The sequence below is a fragment of the Podarcis raffonei genome, chromosome 7 (assembly GCF_027172205.1).
Source record: "Podarcis raffonei isolate rPodRaf1 chromosome 7, rPodRaf1.pri, whole genome shotgun sequence".
Lineage (NCBI taxonomy): Eukaryota > Metazoa > Chordata > Lepidosauria > Squamata > Lacertidae > Podarcis > Podarcis raffonei.
In genome coordinates, this window is record NC_070608.1 from 80,857,534 (window position 1) to 80,883,472 (window position 25,939).

At 43.5% G+C, this 25,939-nt stretch overlaps 1 protein-coding gene across 2 annotated transcripts; it reads right to left on the bottom strand.

The window, feature by feature from the left end:
• Positions 1-312: 312 nt before the first annotated feature.
• Positions 313-24,892, bottom strand: ANKS6 (ankyrin repeat and sterile alpha motif domain containing 6). 2 transcript variants are annotated; one of them, XM_053397179.1, is made up of 16 exons: positions 23,936-24,892; positions 22,426-22,922; positions 18,299-18,343; positions 17,829-18,033; positions 16,331-16,437; positions 16,015-16,163; positions 14,930-15,134; positions 14,465-14,514; positions 13,029-13,241; positions 12,032-12,197; positions 9,360-9,529; positions 7,240-7,429; positions 5,620-5,687; positions 3,691-3,807; positions 2,440-2,533; positions 313-920 (listed from the first exon to the last, which is right to left on the bottom strand). In XM_053397179.1, exons 1-16 carry the CDS (start codon positions 24,289-24,291, stop codon positions 871-873), a joined length of 2,682 nt encoding a protein of 893 aa, XP_053253154.1. In that variant the 5' UTR covers positions 24,292-24,892; the 3' UTR covers positions 313-870. The 2 variants fall into 2 exon arrangements, with proteins under 2 accessions (XP_053253154.1, XP_053253155.1); XM_053397180.1 differs by having other exon boundaries at positions 24,016-24,188.
• Positions 24,893-25,939: the final 1,047 nt, after the last annotated feature.

Below are 25,939 nucleotides of genomic sequence, written 5' to 3' on the forward strand. Positions count from 1 at the left end.
TTTTTTAAAAATGTGGCTGGTGATCTCCCCCACCCCCTTGGGCTTCAATGGGCCTCCTACTGGCAGGGGGGGGAAATGGTGTGTTCACTTATGTACAATATTTTGGTACGTAAACTTCAGTAAGCACACAGCACTATCACCACCACCATCATCACACCTTTTCTCCAAGGAGCTTAGAGCAGCATTTCGATTTCAAGATTCATTTGTCCCTAGACTTTGTCTACAACAGATGTGTTGGAAGTTGTGAATAATGTGTATGCAAGCCCAGCACCCTCAAACACCAACTTCCCAAGCATGAATGCAAAAGGCTGGTTACAAATCATAAGTTTTCTTTAGTTAGAAAAAAAATCTTATTTGAATGTTCATCAATACAAATTGTGTTTGGTCCTTCACAAAAACACGTCTTGGGCACACGTCAGTGCACTTGACTCCTTACAAAACACTTGCAGTTTCTTTTAACTTTAGATGCCTGCGTTATCACAATATGCACAGTCAAGTCTCAGGCGACTATGGCAGACTCCAGTGAGTTGCAGTTACTTTGTTGTGTCCTTCCTCAACACACTTTTTTTTGCTGCGCCCACAGGGGTTTGGTTCAGATTCTCATTCCTGCACTTTTGTGAAATGACCCATACATGTTCTTGCATTACAGTTCACTTTTGAAAGTCTTTCACGACCTTCAAAGTATCAAACTACCTAATGTGTAGTTTCAGCTTTGGGAACAGCTACTTAGCAGAATGAAGGGTTTTTTTAAAGTTGTTAACAAACAATCCTTCCTGCGCATTCTGTGAAAAGATGTTGCTGTAACACGTACACATGATGCTTTTTCTTCAGGGCACTGTGGCGAGGTAGTGGGACACCTTGGTTCAAAAGCTACCTCTTAGTAGGAGAAGGTTCTTGTGGCCTCACCCAGCATCCAGGTGCTGCAAACAGAAAGGAATTCATCATTAATTGTTTTGTTTTAAAATGCAGAAGCTGCTAGATATGCATAAAGTATCTATGCAGGAAGTGCTAGATTTAAAACAAATATTTACAAATATATTTTGGAAAGTGGTCTGTCCGTTTGTTCTCTATGGGTTTGGCCATTAAGGATGGGCGATACCTGGTTTTCAACATTGTGATATATCAGCAGCTAAATACTGTGATATGCTGGTATGTCTGGAATGTATCTCAGCTGCTTCTTCCTCCCCACCATAGTCGAGGAACAAGCAGCCAAGATACATTTTCCAGCCCTACTGAGCAAGTCCCCATACCGCTCTGACTCACACATGCCAGAGGGGCACAGGGCTTCCTTAAACTGTTCAGCTAAGCAAGCCCTGATACTGCTCTGGATCACATGAGCCGGAGGGGCATTGAGATTTCGTTGAACTGCTCAGCTAGCCCCGAAACAGCACTTAGTACACCAGATCTGAAATGTTAGGGATGCTGGCATGGGGATGGTTCCAAGGGGAAGGTTTGAGTATATGCGGTTTCATGTATATGTGGAAGCCTTGGAAGTCAACTGCCACGTAAGATGTGATCGTACTGTATCTCCATATATCAATAATATTTCCTGGTTATAATTTTTTTTTAAATGACAATTTTTTTCTTATTCCCCTTAAAGATGACATTGGGGGGGGGGTTAACCAAGCCATGGAATTCTCCCTTGATAAGAATTTATCTGTCCATGATTGTTTTATGGTTTTTAATTCATTCAATTTCAGTCATAGAATTGTAGAGTTGTAGAGATGACCCTAAACCTCCTGCAATGCAGAAATCTCAACACATTGTCCCCTATTCAATTAGAGAAATTTCCCCTATTTGTAAGGGAGACAGGAAATATATAAGATATAATGCTATGCAGTATCTCCTTTGAAGAGTGAGTTATCAGATGGAAAACAGTTTGCACATACAGGGCTGTCTTTCAAAGGCAGTCTTTCAAAGACAAACCCCACCATGATCACACCTGTTTTCAAGGAGACTAGCAAATATGTAAAAATCAACTCAAAGCACAATTTCCTTTGAAAATAAGATATTGGCATGAAATTTGACCTGTGTGTTCTGGATAAAGATGTGTTCTGGATTTCAAATTTGTGTTCCGGATTTCAAATTTAAACCCATCTTCAGCTCTAGATTCAGTTTCAAGAGGGCCAGGAGTCAGGTCTCTCAAATACTGTTTTATTAGTAACTATCAGCTTCACCCTCAGTGTTGATCAGGAATTGTAAGAAACAAAATAATAATAATCTGCAGTTTTGAAACCAGTTTTGAAAAGTTCAGTCCACCATTTTGATTCAAAATGGTGTCTAATTAAACCCAAACACAGAAGAAAACTATTCCTTCATCTCAAGAACCATCATGCAAAATTTGGTTATGATATCGTAAGAGGTGTCCAAATGCAGAGCGAACAGACAAACAACGTTCCAAAATATATAGCAGATAAATAAACCATCAATTATACTTACACTGGGGTTTTCCAGGGCTAGTGTTGCTAACGCTGCTTTCAAAGGAAGAGTGAAAGTTGTGTATGGTCTCCTGTAAAATTTTTCTTTCTCGGCCCTGTTGAAAACCATAGTTAGAGCAAGAACCAAATGCATAGTCCATGTTTAAATCTATCAATGCAATCATTAGTAAGAGAAACTTCAGCTTGGTTCTTTAGGAATGCATGCCAAGAAAGGCGTTCATGTTTGCTGGTAATGGTGTCAATGAAATAACCTTGTTTGCTCCAGTCTGCTTCTGGCACAAGGTACTCTGGTTTGGGACTGTACAACTTTGTGACCCAGCAAGCTAAACACAGCCCACTGGTTATATATTATACTGTGATGCATCTGCTACCCTCTATAGTAACATTTTGGCAGAATTTTAAAGCATTCATACTCATCCATGCACTTGATGGCTGAAAGATGCTGTTTTAGACGGCCTTGAATAATTTACCTGCAGGGATAATTACCGTATTTTTTGCTCTATAAGACTCACTTTTTCTCTCCTAAAAAGTAAGGAGAAATGTGTGTGCGTCTTATGGAGTGAATGCAGGCTGCACAGCTATCACAGAAGCCAGAACAGCAAGAGGGATCACTGCTTTCACTGCACAGCGATCCCTCTTGCTGTTCTGGCTTCTGAGATTCATAATTTTTTTTTCTTGTTTTCCTCCTCCAAAAACTAGGTGCATCTTGTGGTCTGGTGCGTCTTATAGAGCGAAAAATATGGTAATTGCTTTCAAATGTTTACTATTGCTTTGGTGTTTGCTGCCCGGTTCTCCTTTGGGAGGAAAAATCTAAACAACAACAGTCTTGTTCTGCAGTGGCAGATTCATGTTAATAGGGCAAACTGTTGACCTGGAGAGAACACTTTCCATACACTTTGTTGCCCAGCAGGAACTGAGAGTAACGACTGGGTGGCAAGGACTTCTGTAACTGGCCCTGCCCACATAGTAATGAGCCTTGAAACATTGCAGAAGCTTCAAATCTGGATTTCCAATAGGCCAAACTAACCCCAGTAATATACAAATTGTTGGCAATGAAGGCTGGAGTCAGAAGAACTGTAAAGTCCCTGAGCCAGCCCACTAGGGCAAAACTCTTTGGTGTTAAAGAAAAGGAGCTGTGCAGTCCTGAAGCCAACATCCTCTTCTCTGAGCACTCTCTATCAGATATTGAGAAATCAAATTCTTAAAAGCAGAGAAAAACAACACTTTGAAAGTAAAATATATTCTGAAATACCTTTCCTGCATTCAGCTCAGAAATAGCTGCCAGAATTTGTTGTCGAGAACCATCAGTTTTAATTCCCAGTTCCTTCAAATCACCATCCGTGAGGGTGAGAAAAGCCTCCATATCCACCTGCGAAACAGAAATCCGGTAAATGCCTTTTCTCTCTTCTAATTTATGAAGGAGACACTGAGCTAAGAGGCAGAGAGAGCATTTTACACTCTCCCCTCCATTTTGGCTCCAGCAAGACCTAAGTCCCCTTAACAGTCTGAGGAACTGCTGCTACTAATTTTAGCACTGTGTGAAGTGTTAGTCTGAAGACCTTGCAAAACAGCAAAGGAATCTCTGGATCAAAACTTGTCTCTGCTATTCATTACATAGGTGGCTTCATGGAAGTCATTCTCGGCCTCAGCCGGAATTAATAACCCTGTTGCAGAGATATTATAAGGGTCATGGATAATGTATGTGAAATACTTTAAACACCCTAAAGCACTATATCACTATTATTATCTACACTAGTGGCCAAAATTGTGGAAACCATTTTTTATTTTTAGTAACACCATAAAATTATACATCAATGGAAAGATAATTTAATGAAGAATGTAATGCAACAAAGTTGGTTCAATTATCTGTATTCTATCAAAAGGTATAGCCAAATAACCAGAAAAAGAAAGCACAACTTGCTTAGGTTGATATATGCAGTAGCTTTCCTACAATGTAGCCAATGAGCATGAGTGTTTAGAGAGCCAATCAGGTGTTATGAGCCGTCAAACCTTGGAAATACATCTGGTCTGACTCAATATAAGGCAGCTTTCTAAGTCCCTACGGTTAATACGTTTCTGCCATTTGTATCGAGACACTTAAAAACTAGGAACATACATCAAAAAGTTATATTGACTGAATGTTTAAATGCCGTTGCATGTCTGTGGCTCACTGAAATAGTTAGAGAACAGGTTCTACTTTTGACTAGTTTTCAAGATTTGCATGAAAAGATATCACAACTGTAGCAGCAGGCAAAATAGCAAAACACAACTGTATTTCTAAGTAATTCTAAAAGGTTTACACAGCAGTGGAATATGCTTAAATGAATACTAAATTGTTATTCTATCTGAGCTCAAAGGCAAAAAGCAACTTACGCCCAAAGCTTTTGCACTTTCATATTGGGGGCACTGACCCAGAATATATGTATTATATTTTCCTCCTTTATGTTCATGAAATATCACTTACAGTCAATAGAAGTCACTCAAGCAAATGGGTGTAATTCTTTATGTAAGTTTTGAAAAGCCACTTCCCTTTGCTATGTGGTGAAAATGGAGCGTAACCAAAGACAGCTGGACCAGAAATACTGGGTAGTTTGCTTTTGCTGTTGAAGCTGTGGAATATGGAGACTGCCAATGATATTATTGTCCTTTACCTCTCAGGAGGCCTAGTTGTCCAATCACAAAAATAATAGCAGATTTGAATTCCTCACACTGAAAAACATATTTTAAAGCTCCCTTACTGAAGAAATATGCAAAAATTAAGTTTCACTCCCTAAAATGATAAGCCCTAATCAATGAAACTAAGAGAAGAGCCTGAATAATCCTGGTTTCATACGGTCATGATGTAATTTTTGTTCTTATACCAAATTTGAGTGTGATTCCCTTTTGAGAATCTCTTCTAAGCTGCCTTTAAAGCTTCTCTGAGCGATAAGGAAGATATAAGTATTCTTAACAAATAAATATTCAAAAATACAGCCTTGCATTGTTGGTGCCTGCTCTGTGTTCCCTTTTAAGAACACCGTTTCTGAAAAGCCAGATAATAAAAATCTGAGATCATAATTCTGTAAATAAATTTCCTTATTGACCTCCTGGCCTAATGATTCTTCATGATTTGAAAGTTTCAGCCAGCCGCACAGAAAGCATTAAGGAAAAGAACAAATAAAAAGTTTATACAAAACTTTACCTCCTGCTCTTCAAAAATAGGCTGATACTTCTCCAGTGAGAGTTTTTTAAGGATGCCTGTGAGTTCATCTTTAAATAAAAAAATGAAATAATATTAATCATTTTGACAAAGGGCAGAGAATACATGTCTTTATCGATATTTCAAACTAATCATGCAGATGCAAAGATCATATTAAATAGTCTGAACAGTGATTTGTCCCTGAACTTTTCCTGTAACCCTGAAAATATTCTATGCAAAACCTTCTATGCAATGCAGAGCATAACGGGTCTTGTGATTGTCCTTTCTCATACATACATACACATAAACAGAGTATTTATAGAAGAAAGGCCAGTCCGAAGATTTTAGTTTACCCCTGAAATTACTGGGGCCTGCTCCAAGTACTATTGGGAAAGGCAGTAGGGTGTCACAGCTGAGAGTCAGGGAGGGTGATCTTTCCCCAAGTCTGTAGCAGCACTGCCCCAGTTCTTTCAGAGCTAAACTAGGCTTCCTGAGAGGTAAAGTGAAATATACTTGGAGTTGAGAGTGGATTTCATGCTCTTTATTCAGCTCATAGTGGTGAGGAGGAATGGAAGTTCCCCCAGAATGTCTGCTTTATATACATTATTTACACAATGGACCCACGTGATTGGCTAATTCCGGGATTCTCCTGTAGGCCAATCAGGTTGCGGATTCATTTCCACCTAGAGCTGGATTGGGCGGCTCCTGTGGACCAATCAGACTGCTGCATTCTGGATCCTATTGTTCTAGGACCAATCAGACTGCTGCATTCTGGATCCTATTGTTCTAGGACCAATCAGACTGCTGCATTCTGAATCCTATTGTTCTAGGACCAATCAGACTGCTGCATTCTGAATCCTATTGTTCTAGGACCAATCAGACTGCTGCATTTTGGATCCTATTCAACTCAGTACGTAACATAAAAGATAGACGCGTAGGAGATAACCACACAGCAATTACTGCAGAGCTGTCTTCCCCTCTGCCTTCCTTTTGCTGGATGGGAAAGTCCTACCTACTTCAGGATGTGCATGTTTGAAAGCAAACCAGTATTTTAAAAAAACAGCTCCTATATACTGAAAGGGACGCGGGTGGCGCTGTGGGTTAAACCACAGAGTCTAGGACTTGCCAATCAGAAGGTTGGCGGTTCGAATCCCCGCGACGGGGTGAGCTCCCGTTGCTCGGTCCCTGCTCCTGCCAACCTAGCAGTTCGAAAGCACGTCAAAGTGCAAGTAGATAAATATCTACTGCTCCAGCGGGAAGGTAAATGGCGTTTCCATGTGCTGCTCTGGTTCGCCAGAAGCGGCTTAGTCATGCTTACTCATGCCACATGACCCAGAAGCTGTACGCCGGCTCCCTCGGCCAATAAAGCGAGATGAGCGCCGCAACCCCAGAGTCGGTCACGACTGGACCTAATGGTCAGGGGTCCTTTTACCTTTACCTATATACTGAAAACTTGCACGTTTCTGTGACAACCCTTCTGCTGCAGCAGTTCCTTGCCCCATATGTGCTGGTTTCTATTTGCAGAGTGTTTTCAACACAGGAGTACATCCAAATGCACAATTCACATTCTAAGTAGTACAGTCCAGGGAGATCCTGCTGACGGTGTAGCTGGGGACTGCTTACCTTCATCTGTCAAAGTTCCACTGCTGGAGCCACCACTACTTTTCCCTTGCCTGTGAGAAGAGGAGAGAGAGGACTCTGCACTTTGAACCTTGGGGGATGCAGATGGTGATGGTGACGGCGTAAGAGTTGGGGATGTGCTTTTAGAAGTAGACGAATTTTCAGATGGAGGCTTTTTGTTCACATCCAGCTTCTGTTTTTGTTAACAATGAACAGAAGAATAAATAATCGTGTGGTTAATAATAATAATTCATTACTTATACCCCCTCCATTTAGTCGGGGCCCCCCAGTCACTCTGGGTGGCTTCTAACAGAATATTAAAAACACAATAAAACATCAGTGGTAGGCTTTGGTAGCAGGAATGTTCCTCTGTTTTATTTTAATGTTCACATGAAGTACAAGGACTTTAGCACATGTTTACTTGGGTATTTTTATCTCCTTACATAAGCAGACTCCGTGGTAATTAAAATGTTCCTCCTGACAAAAATATATTTGGCAATTGGCCTTACCGACGGCGTATTGGGGTGATTCACACGGTTGGAATATGAAGACATCTGGTTATAACCTTTCACAGAAAAAGCTGTGTGTGCTTTAAAGCAGAGGTTGTGTTCCACAACATGCATGTATGTTGTCTTGCAAGCATCTTGCCACTTCCCTCTAATGACCCACACAGTTTCCTTTCTGGACTAGTGCCAGAAACACCCATATAAATTACTCTAAGGGTCTCAAGGAGTTGGCCAAATTGAATTCAGTGAATCCAATGCATTTACGAATGGAAAACACACCATTTCTAACATTGGAAAGCTTTTGACCTGTCTAAACTTTTTACCAGTAAATCAGCTGCCTGAGAGGGTAGCTCTAGATCTATACTTCACCCTGAAATAACAGTGGATTTCCCATGTTGAGATACCCCCTTCTTCTAGTAATATTGAAGCACTCTGCCCTTTTATGACATCATCACATCATGAATTTCCCTACTTCCACTCCAGATCATTGCTTACTGCTGTTGGCTAAGGCTTAGAATAGGCTAACTGAAATCAATGGGACTTAAAATTAATCATGACTAACCTGTCCTATTAATTTCAAAGGGTCTACTCTAAACACAATTTAATCTGGATCCAACAAAGGTGCCTAAATGTTATCTGGAGGGGTGTTCAGTTGGGCCAAATTCAGAATGGTGCTTCACTTTGCAGTATAAGCCTCAGAACATGCTTGCTACTCTTGCCTGAGAAATTCATCTCCATGGTGAGGACTTGTATCCTTTTTCTGCTGGGCAGGAAGTACTGTAGTCTCAAAGACAAATAGCCCATAGGGGGGGAAACGCAACATCGCTGTCCCCATTCTTCTGCAGCTTCTTGTAGCCACTTTGGGTAAAATAAGCTAATAATAATAATAATAATTTATTATTTATAGCCCGCCCATCTGGCTGGGTTTCTCCAGCCACTCTGGGCGGCTTCCAACAAAATATTAAAATACAATTGTCTGTTAAACATTAAAAGTTTCCCTAAACAGGGCTGCCTTCAGATGTCTTCTAAAAGTCTGGTAGTTGTTTTTCTCTTTGACATCTGGTGGGAGGGCGTTCCACAGGGCGGGTGCCACTACCGAGAAGGCCCTCTGCCTGGTTCCCTGTAACTTGGCTTCTCGCAGCGAGGGAACCGCCAGAAGGCCCTTGGTACTGGACCTCAGTGTCTGGGCAGAATGATGGGAGTGGAGATGCTCCTTCAGGTATCCTTCACATTTAGTTTGACTCTTAGTAACTGGATAACTGGCAGCCCTTCCAAGGGTGTTCCACTAGTTGTGTTGATGAACCCAGGTCACAATCCAGCTGATATCGCTGAGTTCATGGTCCTGGATTACATCCTTAGTTTGCATCCTGATGTAACTGTTGGCATAATCAATTTATTTAAAATGCTAAAACTCAAATGTTATTTGTTCCTTCTTCCCTATATTCATTTTGAGGACATTCTCACAAATAGATATTAGCTTTATGTCTATAGGCCAAAGGACTTCAGTAATCGTAGCAATATACATATATGCCGTGTGACTGAGACGGGAAGTCTGCAAATCATGCATGCTTCACTACTTCAGCACTGAGCTACGAGAAATTTAAAAGACTCAAAAACCTTTAAAATGTGTCCATTGCCAATGGTCTGTGCACTTTCCACGTCAGGAGGGCAGGGTGAAGGAGCTGGGCCTATTGGCACTTGCTGTTGGCTTGGTTTCTGTTCAGGTATACCAGCAGCTTTCTTCCTCTGAGCAGCAATTTGAGACAAAACACTATCGGCACTGCCACCTAACGAAAACACAAACCCCAATCTTACATAAGTCAAGAATGTAATAGCAATTTTATTATTCCAGACTGAGAACAATCTCATTTCAACATTTTCAAGCAACATTAAAAGCATCTGTTTACAAAGGAAGTGTCATTAAAAAGAAGAAGAGGTTTTCTCTCTATACTGTATTTGTTCTAGTCTGTCGTCATGCTGATGATGAACTGTGCAATGTGAAGGAAGCATAGGAGACAGGCAGGCAGTGAGGTCAGTGAGTGGCAGGGTGATGCAACCAAGAAGGGATTCCTGTGAAATGACAAGCAATGCGGGGGGCAGAGGAGGCAGTGGTGGAGCAGAGCAGGAATGGAAGATTAGGCTGAGAGCCAATGTCTGGTCAGTCAGTGAATGGGGATTTGAACCCCAGTCTTCTAAGTCCAACACTCTAGCCACAACCCCACACTAGCTTGTTAACAATATATCAGAAAAGACACATCATGTTATTGCGAGGACAATAACCTTTTAAGTCATCAATGTTGAGAACAGAGGCCTTGTTGAATTTGAGAAGACTTACTTCTGAGTAAGCGAGGTTAGGATTTCACTGTTAGTCTGAGACCGTTCATAATGTGTACTGAATAAAATACCATGTAAAAGTTATTCACCCTTTACGTTTCTGTGCAATGATCGCCTCTCAAAGTCATCCTAGGGCATTCAACCGTTTAAAGCAGTGCTTTTTTATTTTTACTATTGCCATCTGGCTAGCTCCTGTAAACAGCCTGACAGCTTGTTTCATAAAGCTAATGAGAATCTATTGATGTCATCACATTTGCGTGATGCTGTGCCTGGGATTTGAAAAGAATGCAGACATGCAGAGCTTTGGAGACGTGAGATTAGGCAATATAAGAGGGACCTGCAAAAGAAGATGAGAATGTATTCCTACTAGGTGGTTCGGGGTATCCAGCCAGTCAACCACCAATACTTTCCTTCATCAGGCCATTCCATCCTTTCCACTAATAGTCAACATGTGCATGCTCTGAGCATGCTCAGTCTTCACTGGGGTATTTAGGGAGTGTTTGTTTGTTTGTTTGTTTATAAAATGTACTTTTACAAATCTTGCTGTTACCCCTATCCTGTTTCTCAGCGACTCTGTTTTGGCTACAATCATGTTAGCACTAAGAGTGCTAGTTTAGCACTAGTTTGCTAAAGAGTGATCAAATCTGAGCTCTTAAAAAAAACAAACCAGAAAATAAATATCAAATTACTTTGAGGATGAGAAGGACAGAGGCACTGGGGCTAATAAGAGCCTGATACATGTAATTTTTGAAATGCTGTGTTCACGTTAACTGAATAACTTTATTCAACAAGCATGGTGGTATGTACAGCACATTCACAGTTCTATCACTACTCCCTGATTAGCTAGCCTCCTTTAGTTTTCTTGCACGGTTCCTGACCAAGTTCAGACCTTGAAGGCATGTTCGACAGTTAGGGCTCACAGACAGCATTCTAGTAGAAGCACCATAACTCATCAACAGCTTGACAGCTGTGGAAAGGAAGCCACCACAGCTTTTCTTGTTCTGACCCTTCCTCGGCCCAGATCCCATCATCCACCTTCCTCATCCACCTACCTGTTGAAGCAAACAGCGCTTATGTTTTACATCACAGAAGATAGGAGAGCTTTGGGCAAAAGCGATCAGGAATGAAGAAGGTGGAAAAAGTTGCTGCAGTGTAATGATCTAGGAAGCCTCACTACTCATAATGTTCCCTTGCCACCTGATATCTTCCACACCCTTCTGCAATTATATTTGAGACTTCTCAGCTTTCCTTTAGTCTTCAAGTCCTGCCTGATCAGAATGACGTTGCCCAGCTGTTTTGGTGTGTGTGTGTGTGTGTGTGTGTGTGTGTGTGTGTGCGCACCTTTAAACAAGCACAAAGCTGGCAAGTAAAGCTTTAGTTACAGATAGGTAGCCGTGTTGGTCTGCCATAGTCAAAACAAAATTTTTTTCCCCTTCCAGTAGCACCTTAAAGACCAACTAAGTTAGTTCTTGGTATGAGCTTTCGTGTGCATGCACACTTCTTCAGATACAATTCTTCATGCACACTTCTTCAGATACAATTCTTCAGATACAATTCTTCAGATCTGGCAACTTCTGTTTCAGTGTATCTGAAGAAGTGTGCATGCACACGAAAGCTCATACCAAGAACTAACTTAGTTGGTCTTTAAGGTGCTACTGGAAGGAAAATTTTTTTTTGTTTTAAGTAAAGCTTTGTCTAACATGTGCATGGAAAAGTTTTACAAGCACGAGTTTCAGCAGGTGAGGTTCTGGGGCAAGCTTTACCAGCCGGCCTTCTACTTATTCTGAAGTTCTTAAAAACAAAGAAACTCGACCAGAACTCTTATCCACCTAGATAATGATGGGTCTGTTTATGGGCATTGCAAAACAAGTGCGCAATAATTTCATGTTCATTTACAGGCTTTGAACAAAAACTTGTCAGGCAAAGAGATAAGCATCAATATATAATATAAGCACCTGATTTATTATGCATTTCTCCGCCATGTCTGCTTACTCCGGCTATGCTGTTAGATCCACCAGAAGAGTGGGGGGAATGGTTGAAGTTGCTTGAGGTGGAGGGGGTAGGAGGTCTTCTTGCAAAGGCTGATAGTTTAATAGGTCTAGTACCTCTACTTAAGGACGCCTAGAAAAAGAAAGGAGATGCAGCTTTATAATAATAATATAATAATAATTTATTATTTATACCCCGCCCATCTGGCTGGGCCTCCCCAGCCACTCTGGGCGGCTTCCATAGAAACCAAAAATACAGTAAAATATCACACGTTAAAAACTTCCCTGAACAGGGCTGCCTTAAGATGCCTTCTGAATGTCAGGTAGTTGTTTATCGCTTTGACATCTGCTGGAAGGGCGTTCCACAGGGCGGGCGCCACCACCAAGAAGGCCCTCTGCCTGGTTCCCTGTAGCTTTGCTTCTCGCAATGAGGGAACCGCCAGAAGGCCCTCGGTGCTGGACCTCAGCGTCCGGGCAGAATGATGGGGGAGGAGACGCTCCTTCAGGTATACTGGACCGAGGCCGTTTAGGTCAGCACCAACACTTTGAATTGTGCTCGGAAACGTACTGGGAGCCAATGTAGGTCTTTCAAGACCGGTGTTATATGGTCTCGGCGGCCGCCCCCAGTCACCAGTCTAGCTGCCACATTCTGGATTAGTTGTAGTTTCCGAGTCACCTTCAAAGGTAGCCCCACGTAGAGTGCATTGCAGTAGTCCAAGCGGGAGATAACCAGAGCTGTTCACTAATATTTGAAAAATAAAATTACCCACTCTATTTCACTTCCATGTACATTCGGGCAAGCCTAAATCCCTACATTTAATCAAGCAAAAGTAAAGCATTTTGTTTTTAAAAATCTCAAACGCACTACAAAACATCAACAGGCCCTCTGGTTTAAAGGAGAACAAAACAATGTGTTTGAACAACTCTTTATGATTAAATGAAACCAGGTAAGGTATTGTTTTACTTCTCTTCCTTTGTCGCAACTTCCGCCGCCGTTATTGTCAGGACTGGTCGCTCGGTGTGGAAGGCCAAGCCTTGTCTGCTTTCTGCTACCATCCTTGCTTGGTTGCGTCCTGTCAGAATTCCACAGCTCAAAACTTGATGGGGGCAAGAAAGGTGGAATGACAGCTTTCAGTTTGTCGTTAGGCAGCCTTGTAAATGGAGCCCCACTTCTTAGCTAAGCCGGAGGTGTGGGGTGGAGGAAGAAAGCAAGCAGGGATTTTTTTAAATAGCAAGAAAAATAAGGCAATCACAAAGAAGGCAATTCTGTGTACTTTTGTTTACAACAAAAATAGAGAGGAAATAAACTTTAAATCAAGCATTTACATCCAATAAATTAGAATTTAGGCTGCAATCCCGTACACAACATTCCATTTACCTGGAAGTAAATTCCACTGAATTCAATGGAACTGACTTCTGAGCAGGCAGGCATAGGATTGCATTCTTAGCTATATATGCTGTTCATAAACATAGGTATTAATCAACTTCAGTAGACCCAGCAACATAAACACCGAACCAATGAAACTGAACACCATTTTATCACTTTTACCAATCCTTTAAGGTGGCAGGACCTCCATTTTGGAACTTAATGCCCGTTGAATCAGACAGATGCCTTCATTGTACATTTTTCGGCACCTACTGATTTTTTGTTTCCTTCTGGGAAGCCCACCCAGGTGTGTAACTTTAACATGTAATCTTGATACATGGTTTTAATAAGCGTGTCTTTTTCATTACAGATTTCATTTTATATATTCATGTTTATGTGACTTGTCTGTAATGTTTTTTTCTTATTGGTATTTTAAATGACTGTTTTCGACTCTTTATTGCAAACTGCCTAGAGGTCTTTTGCTCTAGTAAGCGGTATATAAAGGTAAAGGTAAAGGGACCCCTGACCATTAGGTCCAGTCGTGGCCAACTCTGGGGTTGCAGCGCTCATCTCGATTTATTGGCCGAGGGAGCCGGCTTACAGCTTCCGGGTCATGTGGCCAGCATGACTAAGCCGCTTCTGGCGAACCAGAGCAGTGCACAGAAACGCCATTTACCTTCCCGCCAGAGCAGTACCTATTTATCTACTTGTACTTTGACGTGCTTTCGAACTGCTAGGTTGTCAGGAGCAGGGACTGAGCAATGGGAGCTCACCCCGTCGCGGGGATTCAAACCGCCGACCTTCTGATGTACATTTTGTTAAATAAACAAAAATGAAAATACTCAGAGAATACTGATCAGCGCTGTGGCTTCTTTTTGGGGTGAGGTCTATATAGCGTATCTGACAATAAAGTAATTGTTAATAATAGCAGAGAGAAGGACATTCTTGATTCCTTTTGGTTCAAATTTGTTTTAGGGCAAGAGTTGCTAGAAAATACACCAAGAACTTGGTGCACCAGCAATACTCTGACTTACCACTGTTGTCAGCAATTCGTCATCCTTTCCTCCCTTTGTGCTTCCTATACCTGAATAAGGGGGAAAGCCTCACATATAAACAATGCTATTTTGAATCTAATGACTAAACCATGCAAAGTTTAGCATTTCTGAATAAGCCAGCATTTGGAAGTATTTGAACTACAGTATGGTTAGCTGGAAATCAAAAGCTTCTAATCTGCCACTTGTGGATGTGAAAAAGGAGAATGCATCTCTGCTTGCAGTTCATTCACACAGTGAGAAACGATGTTGTCCATTACAAATTAACTGGGGCAGTGTGATAGCTTAATAGTCAATATACACATTCAACCCCTGTCTCTTGACACCAAACAAAAAACATCTTTTTAACAGGCTTTCGCAAAAACATCCCTTAGAAAGTTTCCAGAACCTTCCCTTAGTTTTGGACAACTTCACATCTGTTTGAAAAGAATGTTGAATAATCTTTACCATTAGCCTTGCTCTTTGTTGCCCAAGCTGTAATGGCATCGTAATTTACAGCGTTATCACTTGGTAACGTGGCCTTCATTGTGCAATCAAATGGCGATGCTGACTCTTCTGGAAAAGGTACAGCTGGATTGATGGAGAATCCATGATTTAAAGTTTGGGTCAACTTCAGCTTGCGAAATCTATTGGACATCCTGTTCCACCATGACTAGATAATAAAAGATAATGATATGGGTGTTTTTTTAGAAGACAAATAATTATGCATATTTTAAACACTGATAAATAATGCGCTAAATGACCTGGAATTTATTGTTGATTTTTTTAAAAAAAAATTAAACTCCAAAAGGTCTAGATATATCCACATCCCTTTTTCCTGCTGTGTAAATCTAATGCAAGAGTTTGTTGCAGAGTCCCTTCTTTGGACTAGCGCTCATGAAGAGGAAGAGGAGACTTTCCCTAGGAGCCAAGAACAATGAATAACCACAATGGTATGGCAGCAGAACATTGTTCAGGAAGCACTTCTGACAGTCATCAGTTCTAGGGTGGTTTCATCGTGACTGACTCTGGGGTTGCGGCGCTCATCTCGCTTTATTGGCCGAGGGAGCCGGCGTACAGCTTCCAGGTCATGTGGCCAGCATGACTAAGCCGCTTCTGGCGAACCAGAACAGCGCACGGAAATGCCGTTTACCTTCCCACTGGAGTGGTACCTATTTATCGACGTGCTTTTAACTGCTAGGTTGGCAGGAGTAGGGACTGAGTAACAGAAGCTCACCCCGTTGCGGGGATTCGAACCGCCGACCTTCTGATTGCCAAGTCCTAGGCTCTGTGGTATTTAACCCACAGCGCCACCCGCATGTTAACAAATTGTTCAGGATGAGGACTGCAGCTTTATAGGAGCAGGTGGAACCCAACTGGCACTTTGTGAAACCTGATCTTTGGCTACCCTCAGTGGTGCTGCTACCATGTAGCAGAGAGTAGGTCAACCGATTTCTCATCGAACAAATTTCCACAATGGGCAAAAGTAAGGCAGCAGCTAGATTCTCCCAGCTGAAGACAATGCCTTACTGAAATAAACAAAATCTGCATACCCTCAGTCCACCCTTGTCATCAGGCAACACTGGAATATCTACAGTTTGCTTATTTCTTGAAGAAGTCACAGCTGATTTGTTGTTCTGCTTGCTCTTTTCCTTATCAACTTGCATGCAGGCTGAGGCTAGCAACCGCACGAGTTCCGCATCTGAAAAAAAAAACCACACACAAGTTTCCTGGAAAGAATTCTCTACGCCACAAGTGCATCAGCAAAAAACCAGGCTCTTATCTTATGGGAAGTACTCCACCCAAAAGACTCTCTGTTGTTTTTGCTGCAAGACTCCAAGAAGGATACCCCACTAGAAAAAGAAGTACCTGGATCGTTCAGCAGCATTATCAGGTCAAAGGCTGTATATCCATTTTTGGCACGCAGGTTGACATCAGCTCCTTGATTTAATAAATACTTAACAACTTCTTTATTTCTTCAAAGAAAAAAGAAGGTAAGTTACATATATATATACTAGGCTCAGTTAGAAGAGGGTACTAGAAAGGTCTGAGAATTGCCTGCCTGCCTCTTCCCTCTAATCTCTCCTAAACATTTGTGTGTGTTCTATTAACAACTGTTTCTTGTGCTAAGGCCCCCCTTATATGGCCCAGCTACTTACCAACTGATCTAGCCCTGATCGGTTTGCAATTCAGCTCAAGAGTTGTCACCAGGATTTTAGGTACTTTTGCAACACACTCAGTATCCAAACGTTGCTGTCGCAGGACCAGATTTGTTGTCCTAGTACCTGTACTGTTTGGTTGAGACAAGAACCCTTATCTACACCTGCAGTTTTCCAACAACAGCTCTTGTTAACTTTCTGGCATCACCCACAGATCATTGCGAGTTCCATCTTCTGGAGGTAACAAGCCTGGTACTATGTACCTGATTGCTTATACCAGGATAAGAGAGAGGAGAGTGAAGAACTCCTAATATTGGCATAAGTTAGTGACCCTCCGTGATTTCACCCCAATCCATTCCTTTAAAAATATTTATCTCAAAAGTAAGATCAGGGTTGCTAGCAGAAAAGAACAGATTGAGTAAAGAAGACTGAACAGAGTGATGAATTTTTGGTTTTAGGCAATGCACCTTGACATGGCCTAAATCACAGATGGGACATCTATAGCCCTCCCAAAATTGTTGGACTCCAATGCCCATCAGGCCCAGGCAGCATGACTAATGGTCAGGAATGATGCAAGCTGATAAACGTTGGCTTTGCTAGGGAAAGTGTCTAAAATTAACTGTTGGCTAAATTGATTTGCTCTTATGGGTAACTACCTAAACAGCAATAATATTTTCCCTTCCTTAAACCGTTTTGTCTAAAACTAGTAACATGCTATCTTACTAAAACGTTGAGTAAAAGCATTCTTTGTTTTGGGGGGAGAAACTGGTTATTCACCCCACAAGCAGATACCCTAACACTCTGCTCCCTACATAAGAATGATAGGTTGGGTTAGTAAAAGTCCAAAATATTAAAAGGGCTGTTCAGTGGAGGCAGAGAGAAAATATATACATTGGGTGGCAGGGATGAGGAAGGGTTGGGTGGCTAGCTAACCTTTATTCCCCATGCCATCACAACCTTACAGTTCCTGCCTACATGCTTTCAAATGTAATAATAATGTTATGTCCAATGCACGGCCATACGTAGGTGGGGACAGGAAAATACCCCCAGTTCTTGACCCACCTACTCCTAGTCATTTTCAGGGGCTGTAATATTATACCTAAACATGGGCAGGAAATTAAAAACCGGAACACAAATACACCTCCTTGGCAGTGGTAACAAGACTTATCTTACTCTACACTGGGAGGGGGTGTGAGAAGGATATTTACCCATGATATGTGGCCTGCATAAGTGCTGTCCAGCCATGGATAGTATCTTGCTTGTCAATATCCACGTTTCTTGAAACAAGCAGCTGTACAAGAGGCAACTGTCCAGTTACAGCTGCAATCATCAGTGGAGAAGCACCGTCATCGTTAATGACATTGGCTTGTGCAGGGTCTTCGTCTGTAATCTCTTTAACCAGCTGAAAATTCCCTGTGGAGATGGTTAACATGGTTAACAAAGGAAGAGTTCAGGGAGTTAAAAGGTTTATTTTTTAAGTGCTGAAGGGATTAATTCTAACTGTATGGGTGAGACTGAACTAAGCTGCTTTGTGCACCTGAAAGAGGTCCACTGAGCTACAGCAATATGAGCGGTCATTTGAAATAGCCAAACCTTTGGGCTCTTTCCTACTAGAATGCCTCTAGTTACTATACCCAGGAATACATCAGATGTGTTAGAATATTTTTAAGGACCTTACCCATTTTCAAGGCATGGAAAATATCTGGTTGCCTCTTCTGTTTATCTGGGGGTGGGGAGAAAAGTATAAAGTTTGTAAAACAGCTGCAGCTGATGCTACAACAGCAAATAACACGATGTATTTTAAGTACAGTGGTACCTTGGGTTACATATGCTTCAGGTTACATACGCTTCAGGTTACAGACTCCGCTAACCCAGAAATAGTGCTTCAGGTTAAGAACTTTGCTTCAGGATGAGAACAGAAATCGTGCTCAGGCGGCGCAGCAGCAGCAGGAGGCCCCATTAGCTAAAGTGGTGCTTCAGGTTAAGAACAGTTTCAGGTTAAGTATGGACCTCCGGTAAAAGCCATGGTTTAAAGCCATGGTTTTCCCAGTAGTGATGTATAGAAGCGAGAGCTGGACCATAAAGAAGGCTGATCGCCGAAGAATTGATGCTTTTGAATTATGGTGCTGGAGAAGACTCTTGAGAGTCCCATGGACTGCAAGAAGATCAAACGCATCCATTCTTAATGAAATCAGCCCTGAGTGCTCACTGGAAGGACAGATCGTGAAGCTGAGGCTCCAGTACTTTGGCCACCTCATGAGAAGAGAAGACTCCCTGGAGAAGACACTGATGCTGGGAAAGATGGAGGGCACAAGGAGAAGGGGGCGACAGAGGATGAGATGGTTGGATAGTGTTCTCGAAGCCACAAACATGAGTCTGACCAAACTGCGGGAGGTAGTGGAGGACAGAGGTGCCTGGCGTGCTCTGGTCCATGGGGTCACGAAGAGTCGGACACGACTAAACGACTAAACAACAACAACATGGACCTCCGGAACGAATTAAGTACTTAACCCGAGGTACCACTGTAAATCGTTTGACTTCAAAATTTGTGTTTTGATTTATAAATGATTAAAAAAACAACAACCCAAAGTAATGAGAAAATACTTGGGATAGTGATGCTGTGTTGCTCATCTCTGAAGCCAGAAGGTTTGTTGAGGTACCATTACCCTCCTCTCGCCCCTGGTCTCTTGGGGCTGTGATTGTTAGCTATGTGAAAAGCTGTTGCGATTTTCGTTTGACCCAAAGGAGCACTGGGGTACCATTTCCCAAAACATAAGGTGAAAAGTCACAAGAACAAGTAAATTAATAATATGCAGCTATCAAATATTGATAGCTGCATATTATTGGCATTGCAGCTGCAGCAATGGCTTGCCTCTCTCCAAAAGGGTATGGGAGAATGGGATGCTAACATCCAATACCAAGATGAAGGTCTACCAGACTTGCATGCTGAGCACGCTGCTTTATAGAAGGAAGTCATAGGCAACTTACACCTGCCAGGAGTGAAACCTCAATGCCTTCCACAAGATTTTAGGCATCCCATGGCAGGACAGAGTCTCAAACAAAGATGCACTCTCCCAAATCCACATTCCCAGCATGTTCACACTCCTGCCTCAGTGACTAGTAGCAGCATCAACCCTGCCATCAATCCCTTGCAGACAACCACAGTGCCTGGAGACAGGCAGTCAGGTCGTGCATCTATAGCAGTGACCAGTGGAGGAATGATTGCTGGGAGGAGCACAGAGGGAAGAAACGCCATGGTGCATCTGCAGCAGCGCAACCGGACGCCTTCATCTGCCCCAGCTGCAACAAAACATGTCTCTCCTGCATCGACCTTTACAGCCACAGCATGCACTGTTACCTTCCAACAGTTTGACCCCATCCACAAAGGCGTACTCCTCACTGTCTCCCCAGAAAGATATTTGTAGCCTTGAACAACAGAACCTTAGGACATTCAGCCCTTCACATGCCAGGGGAAATAGCAAAGGTATGTTTGTACATTCTAGACTCCATGCCAGGAGTCTATACCAGATCATTCAGTGCACCCTGAGTGTACAAACATCCTCAAGCTGTATGTTGTGAGGCAGGCAGGCAGGGAGGGAGGGAGGATCCAGCAGAATGGCATGCTCTGGCCACCTCCATCCAAGTGTTGAGGACCCAGGAGGCCTGAGCACCCATTTTAGCCAGCTCCTTTCTCCTATAATCCTGTCCCCAACCCTACTAAGAACAGAAGGCTTGGGAGGAGCTTTAAGATTGACTCCAGTCTCAACTCCCCCACCACTGCAGCCCGGCGTATGGCAGCATCCTATATGCAGCCTGTCCCAGAGCAATTTGTGGGTCTAGGCCAACAAGGACTCAAAAGGGTGTGGATGCTCAATGGCAGGGTACAGAGCGACACTCTAGCCTTACCAGAAACCAGCACAGCAAGCCTGCAGCCCACGTAGAACTTGGGTCCTATACTCCTGAGAGTCATCTTTTTGTACTAATGAAGCCCTTGAGACGTCAGACTTGCTGGATCAGGGAAAAAACAGGAGAAAAGGAGAGGAAATACCAGTATTGAAGAAGGCAGAAATTCTGATTGTAGAGATGGAAAGAATGAAAGAGCTAGCTGGAAGAGAAAAAGAAATAAAAGGTTAAAAATATATTGGCTACCAGCACCCTTCTGAAAGAGGGAGGAGAAAAAGATGGAGGGTGGTGCTTATTGTATGCTAAGATTTGATTATTTACATCACTGGTCTTTCCCAAACTACTGCCCTCCAGATGTTTTGGGCTCCAACACACACACACCCCAGCCAGCATGGCTAACTGTAAAGGATGATGAGAGTTAGAATCTAAACCATCTGCAGGATACCAGCTTTGGAAAGGCTACTCTACATAAATTAGGTTGGTACAGTTTTTCTCCACCTTAAGTCTGTTGTCCAGATTCTGCTGTCAGAAACACAAGAAGCTGCACTATAGTGAATGACACACATCTTGCTCAATATTGTCACACTGGCTAACAGTTGCTGTCCAGGGTTTTGGACAGTTGTCTTTTCAAGCCCTACGTGGCAAAGTCACAGATTTAACCTGGTACATTTTGCATACAAAGCACTGCTCTTTCCTTAGATCACAGTTTGGATCAAATCATATCTTGTTTACTGCTTATGTACATTCCTACATATGTGATCCCAGGACAACTACTCTCTTGGCGTAATACTACTACGCCCTCCATTAAAGTTCATTCAAGAAATTGTCAAGTTCTTTTGCCATGGAAATAAGTTGGATTTAAAAAAAAAGAGTATGAGGATTTTGAAAAGAGACAGGTTGCTAAAATACAGAAAAGAACAAAAGGGAATTGAAATAAAAGCAAAGACTGGAAGCTGAAAGCAACAATTTAAGTTCATCAGTTATGGACTTAAATAAACTCCATGCCCAAGTCCTCTGATCCAGCAATTCCTTGCAAGTGTGGGAGCTCTGAAGCTCACATGGTGCTTCCCTTTTTCCAGAAGCATCATCATATATTTTAAGGGAGGGGACTCAACTGATCATAAAATGGCGCCCTCCATTATAGTGAGTGACAAAGCCCCCTCATGAATAAGCACTTTGTGTACAAAAACTGTGGTCATTTCTACAAAAGGAAAATAACTATCTAGTTGATTGTACATCATGTAAACATACTTCAAATGAATGGATTAATCCATCAATCAATAATATTTGCTGGCTCTCCAATCAACAATGTCCTCTGGGCAGTTTGCACAGAATTCCAACAACTAAAACATTAAAGCATCTAAAATATTAAGAATCAATCAAGTCAATGTATTGCCTTAAAAGTAGCATAACAGCATTTAAAAACTGGCAGCAATAATCTGTTCCAAGGACCGAAACATAGTTCTGAAAGTCAGGGAGAATATAAAGGTATTCAGCTGGTACAAAAAGGTTGACAACCAGAATCTTGTTTGTTTTCTATTAGGAATAACAAATTATGTATCACACAGGATCAGTAGATGGTCCCATAAAGAGAGGCCAAGGTTTCTTCGAGCCTGAGAAACTGGACCGCTAGTATTCCTCTTTATAAACAACTTTATTATTTGAACTGACTGCTTACCCCTTGCATTTCAGTGTCTTGACAGCTAAACACCCCTCTCCTGACATTATTAGTGGGCATAATATGGCCATAAGGACAAGACTTAAGAGACCCCCCCTCTTTGCTATCAGCCATCAGTCCTGCCAAGAAAACCATCCTTGTTTTTCCTTTTTTTTTGTAGTCAGGGAGTTTCCCAATCAAGAAAATAACTACAGCGAGACCCATAACTGCAAAGCAGCTCATACCTGTTTGAGGTCTAACTGTTGTTAAAGGTGCCAAATAATCCATCATATCTTCATGTTTGAAGTCAACAGATATTTCATATGGTGTTTTATGCAGTGTGTTCAGATGATCAGGATTGGCTCCTTTGTTCATAAGCTGCTGAGCCAAGCTCACTCTTCCACTAACAGCCGCCAACATTAGGGGAGTCCAACCCATAGTTTTCACGGTATAATTACAATCCGCTCCCCAGTCCAACAGAAGATGGACCACTGCTTCATGCCCGTGCTGAACAGCTGCCATAAGGGGGGTGATAGCTGGCAATTCCTCTTTGTTGTTATCCCAGCTAGTACTCAAGTGGTCATAATTATCAACGTAAGCGCCCGATTCCAGCAACAACTTCACCACACTGACGTGACCACCCCTAGAAGCCATTGTAAGTACGCTGGCTCCCAGTTTGTTCTGTGCATTAAGGTCAGCGCCGTTTTCTAGCAAGATGCGAGCCACAGTCAGATGTCCAAACCTTGGATTGGGGAAAAAACGAGAGAGAGAAAACGTTATGATACCCAGTAGGATGAAACGGCATTGTTTGGATTTAAGGCACTCTTGCCTTAACAATGCAGAGAAACAGCGCAGTGTCATGGTCAGAGAATGGGATTTGAGCAAATAATTGCTCAGTTCAAATCTCCTTCGGACCTCTTAAGTGAGGCAAACCTCTCGTTATGGTCTGCACTTACAATTTTTTCAGGGGGTTGAACCAGATGACCCTTGTGGTTCCTTCTAACTCTACAATTATCCGCTTCTCTGATCCTAAACCTCCGCTGCCTTTTGGGACATATTTGGGAAAAGAAAAGGCTAAGCTAAGGTTACCAGATTTTTTTCAATGAATCCGGGGACACTTTTCAACTTCAATGGATTTTGTATGGGGACTGATTTGTAAATCCGGGGGTGTCTGGTAACCTTAGGCTAAGTGCTAAACGCTACACAAATCCAGAGCAGAGTCCCTAAGACTGTTGGATGGCGAGTTGTACACCTCCTTCGGGCAAACTCCTGCAGCCACGCTGGGGCCAAAGGTACTGCTCTGCTTTTCTTCATCCCTTTGGCATCAGCGAGGCCAAGAGGACGGTCCTGTTGTCCGGCCCATCCCGGACCATACACATTGCCTAGGCTTGCGCCTCAGGGAGGTCACTTTGGTGCTGTGCACACAGCAGTTTTGATTTCACTTTTGGAAGTGCATTCCGCCTTCTTTCGAGACGACAAGAGGGGGTTGGACTAGATGACCCTCGTGCCCCTTCCATACAGTTCTATGATCCTTCTAACCCACACGATGCACCCAAGCAGGAGTGCCATGCAACGTGCAAGGCCCTGGCACCAAAATCTGTGGGTGCCCAGCCCCATCACTGGGGGATTTTGTGGGTGCCGGGACACCCAGGGAGTTCGGACCTATGTTCACAAGGGTCGGGAAACCCGGCCAGCGTCTTCCCTCGCATCCCGACGTTGCACAAGACCCCGGCCTGGCTTTGCTCTCGCCCTGACCTGGCCGCCTGCATGAGCGGGCTCCAGCCGCAGTGGTTGCGGCTCTGGACCGAGGCTCCCCTCCGCAGCAGGAAGCCCACCAGCTCCTCGTGGCCGCCGGCCGCCGCGAACTGCAGCCCCGTGTTGCCGGCCTCGTCGGCGCAGTCCACGGGCACCGAGCCCGGCGGCAGGCCCGACGCAGCAGCTCCAGACCCGCCGGGCGCGGCGGCGCAGCTGCCGGCCTCCGCCGCCGCTTCATCGCCGGCCCCGGAGGCCGCCGGCGGGCCCAGCAGCAGCCGCCGGGCGCCCTCGCAGTCGCCTTGGTCGCAGGCGCGGAGCAGCAGCTGGGCGCCGGCCGCCACCCCGCACTCCCCCATCCGCGGCCCTCGCGCTCCGCCGCCGCCGGGCGTCCTCCTCTCTTGGCTCCCCGGCTCTGCTCGTCAGAGGAGGCGGAGGAGCGAGGCAGGGAGGGCGGCCGTCCTCTCCGCACAGTCCGGCCGGGAAGGGAAAGAGGGAGGGACGGCAGGCGAGGCAGGCAGGGCGGCGGCGCTGGGCTGAGGCCTCCGGGCGAGGACTGGGGCTTCGCTTCGCCACGGGGTGATGGGAGCCTCGCACAGCCCGACGCCACCGCCGGTTTTAGTTATTCATTAATTTGGCTTGTTAAGTTTGGCATAGCGCCCGAGCGCCTTCCATCCCCGAGAGGGAGAATAGAACCCTCGTACAGCCAGCGCTATGCTGCCGCTTAAATATATTTATTAAAATTTGTATACCGCCCTTCATCCGGAGATCTCAGGACGGTCCGCTGCAGAAAACAAACAAACGAGAACACAAAATGCAGAATAATAAAAAAGCAAACCAATAAACACCCCCCTTCTCACAGCCAACACTTGATTGATTGATTGATTCTTACATTTGTAAACTCCCTTCATCCTGAGATCCCAGGGTGGCCCGCAACAGAAAGAAATATGAAAGGAGAATGCAAAGTACAGTGGTACCTCGGCTTACGTACGCTTCAGGTTACAGAGTCCGTTAACCTAGAAATAGTACCTCAGGTTAAGAACTTTGCTTTAGGGTGAGAACAGAAATCATGCAGGGGCAGCAGGAGGTCCCATTAGCTAAAGTGGTGCTTCAGGTTAAGAACAGTTTCAGGTTTAGAACAGACCTCCAGAACGAATTACAGTGGTACCTCGGGTTACATACGCTTCAGGTTACACACTCCGCTAACCCAGAAATAGTGCTTCAGGATAAGAACAGAAATTGGGCTCCAGCGGCGCAGCAGCAGCAGGAGGCCCCATTAGCTAAAGTGGTGCTTCAGGTTAAGAAAAGTTTCAGGTTAAGTACGGACCTCCGGAACGAATTAAGTACTTAACCCGAGGTACCACTGTAAGTTCTTAACCAGAGGTACCACTGTATGTAAAAAAAGGAAAACAACCCAACAAGCCCACCCTCCCACGGCCAATGCCTTATTTATTTGTCTATTTATTTACTTATTTAGTATACCACCCTTCATCCAAAGATCCCAGGGCTGTCTGCAACAGAAAAGCAACCCACAGGGGGCAGTGGTGCCCGCCCTGTGGAACGCCCTTCCATCAGATGTCAAGGAAATAAGCAGCTATCCTATTTTTAAAAGACATCTGAAGGCAGCCCTGTTTAGGGAAGTTTTTAATATGTAATGCTGTGTTGTTTTTAACACTCGATTGGGAGCTGCCTAGAGTGGCTGGGGAAACTCAGTCAGATGTGTGGGGTATAAATAAATAAATAAATAAATAATAATAATAATAATTAAAATACAATATGAGAATGCAAAATAATGCACCGAAAACGAACCAAGAATTGGCCCACTCCTTAAAAGCACATTTTAAAAGCCGCAGAATGTCCATCAGCCCCAACGCCTGGTTGAAGTGAAGCGTTTTTTGCCTGGCACTGAAAGGTACATAATGAAGGTGCCTGGTGAGTCTCCCTGGGGAGAGCATTCCCCCAAGCAGGGAGCCACCACAGAGAAGGCCTGTTCTTGTGTTGCCACCC

What these genes read in the sequence shown, in the direction of transcription:
- ANKS6 (XM_053397179.1), bottom strand. Translation starts at nt 24,291, where the DNA reads ATGGGGGAGTGCGGGGTGGCGGCCGGCGCCCAGCTGCTGCTCCGCGCC. An exon ending in GCAATGGACACATTTTAAAG is followed by an intron (nt 7,430 to 9,359) that starts GTTTTTGAGTCT and finishes TAACAAAAACAG; the next exon opens with AAGCTGGATGTGAACAAAAA. An exon ending in CTGAGCTGAATGCAGGAAAG is followed by an intron (nt 2,534 to 3,690) that starts GTATTTCAGAAT and finishes GGTTTTCAACAG; the next exon opens with GGCCGAGAAAGAAAAATTTT.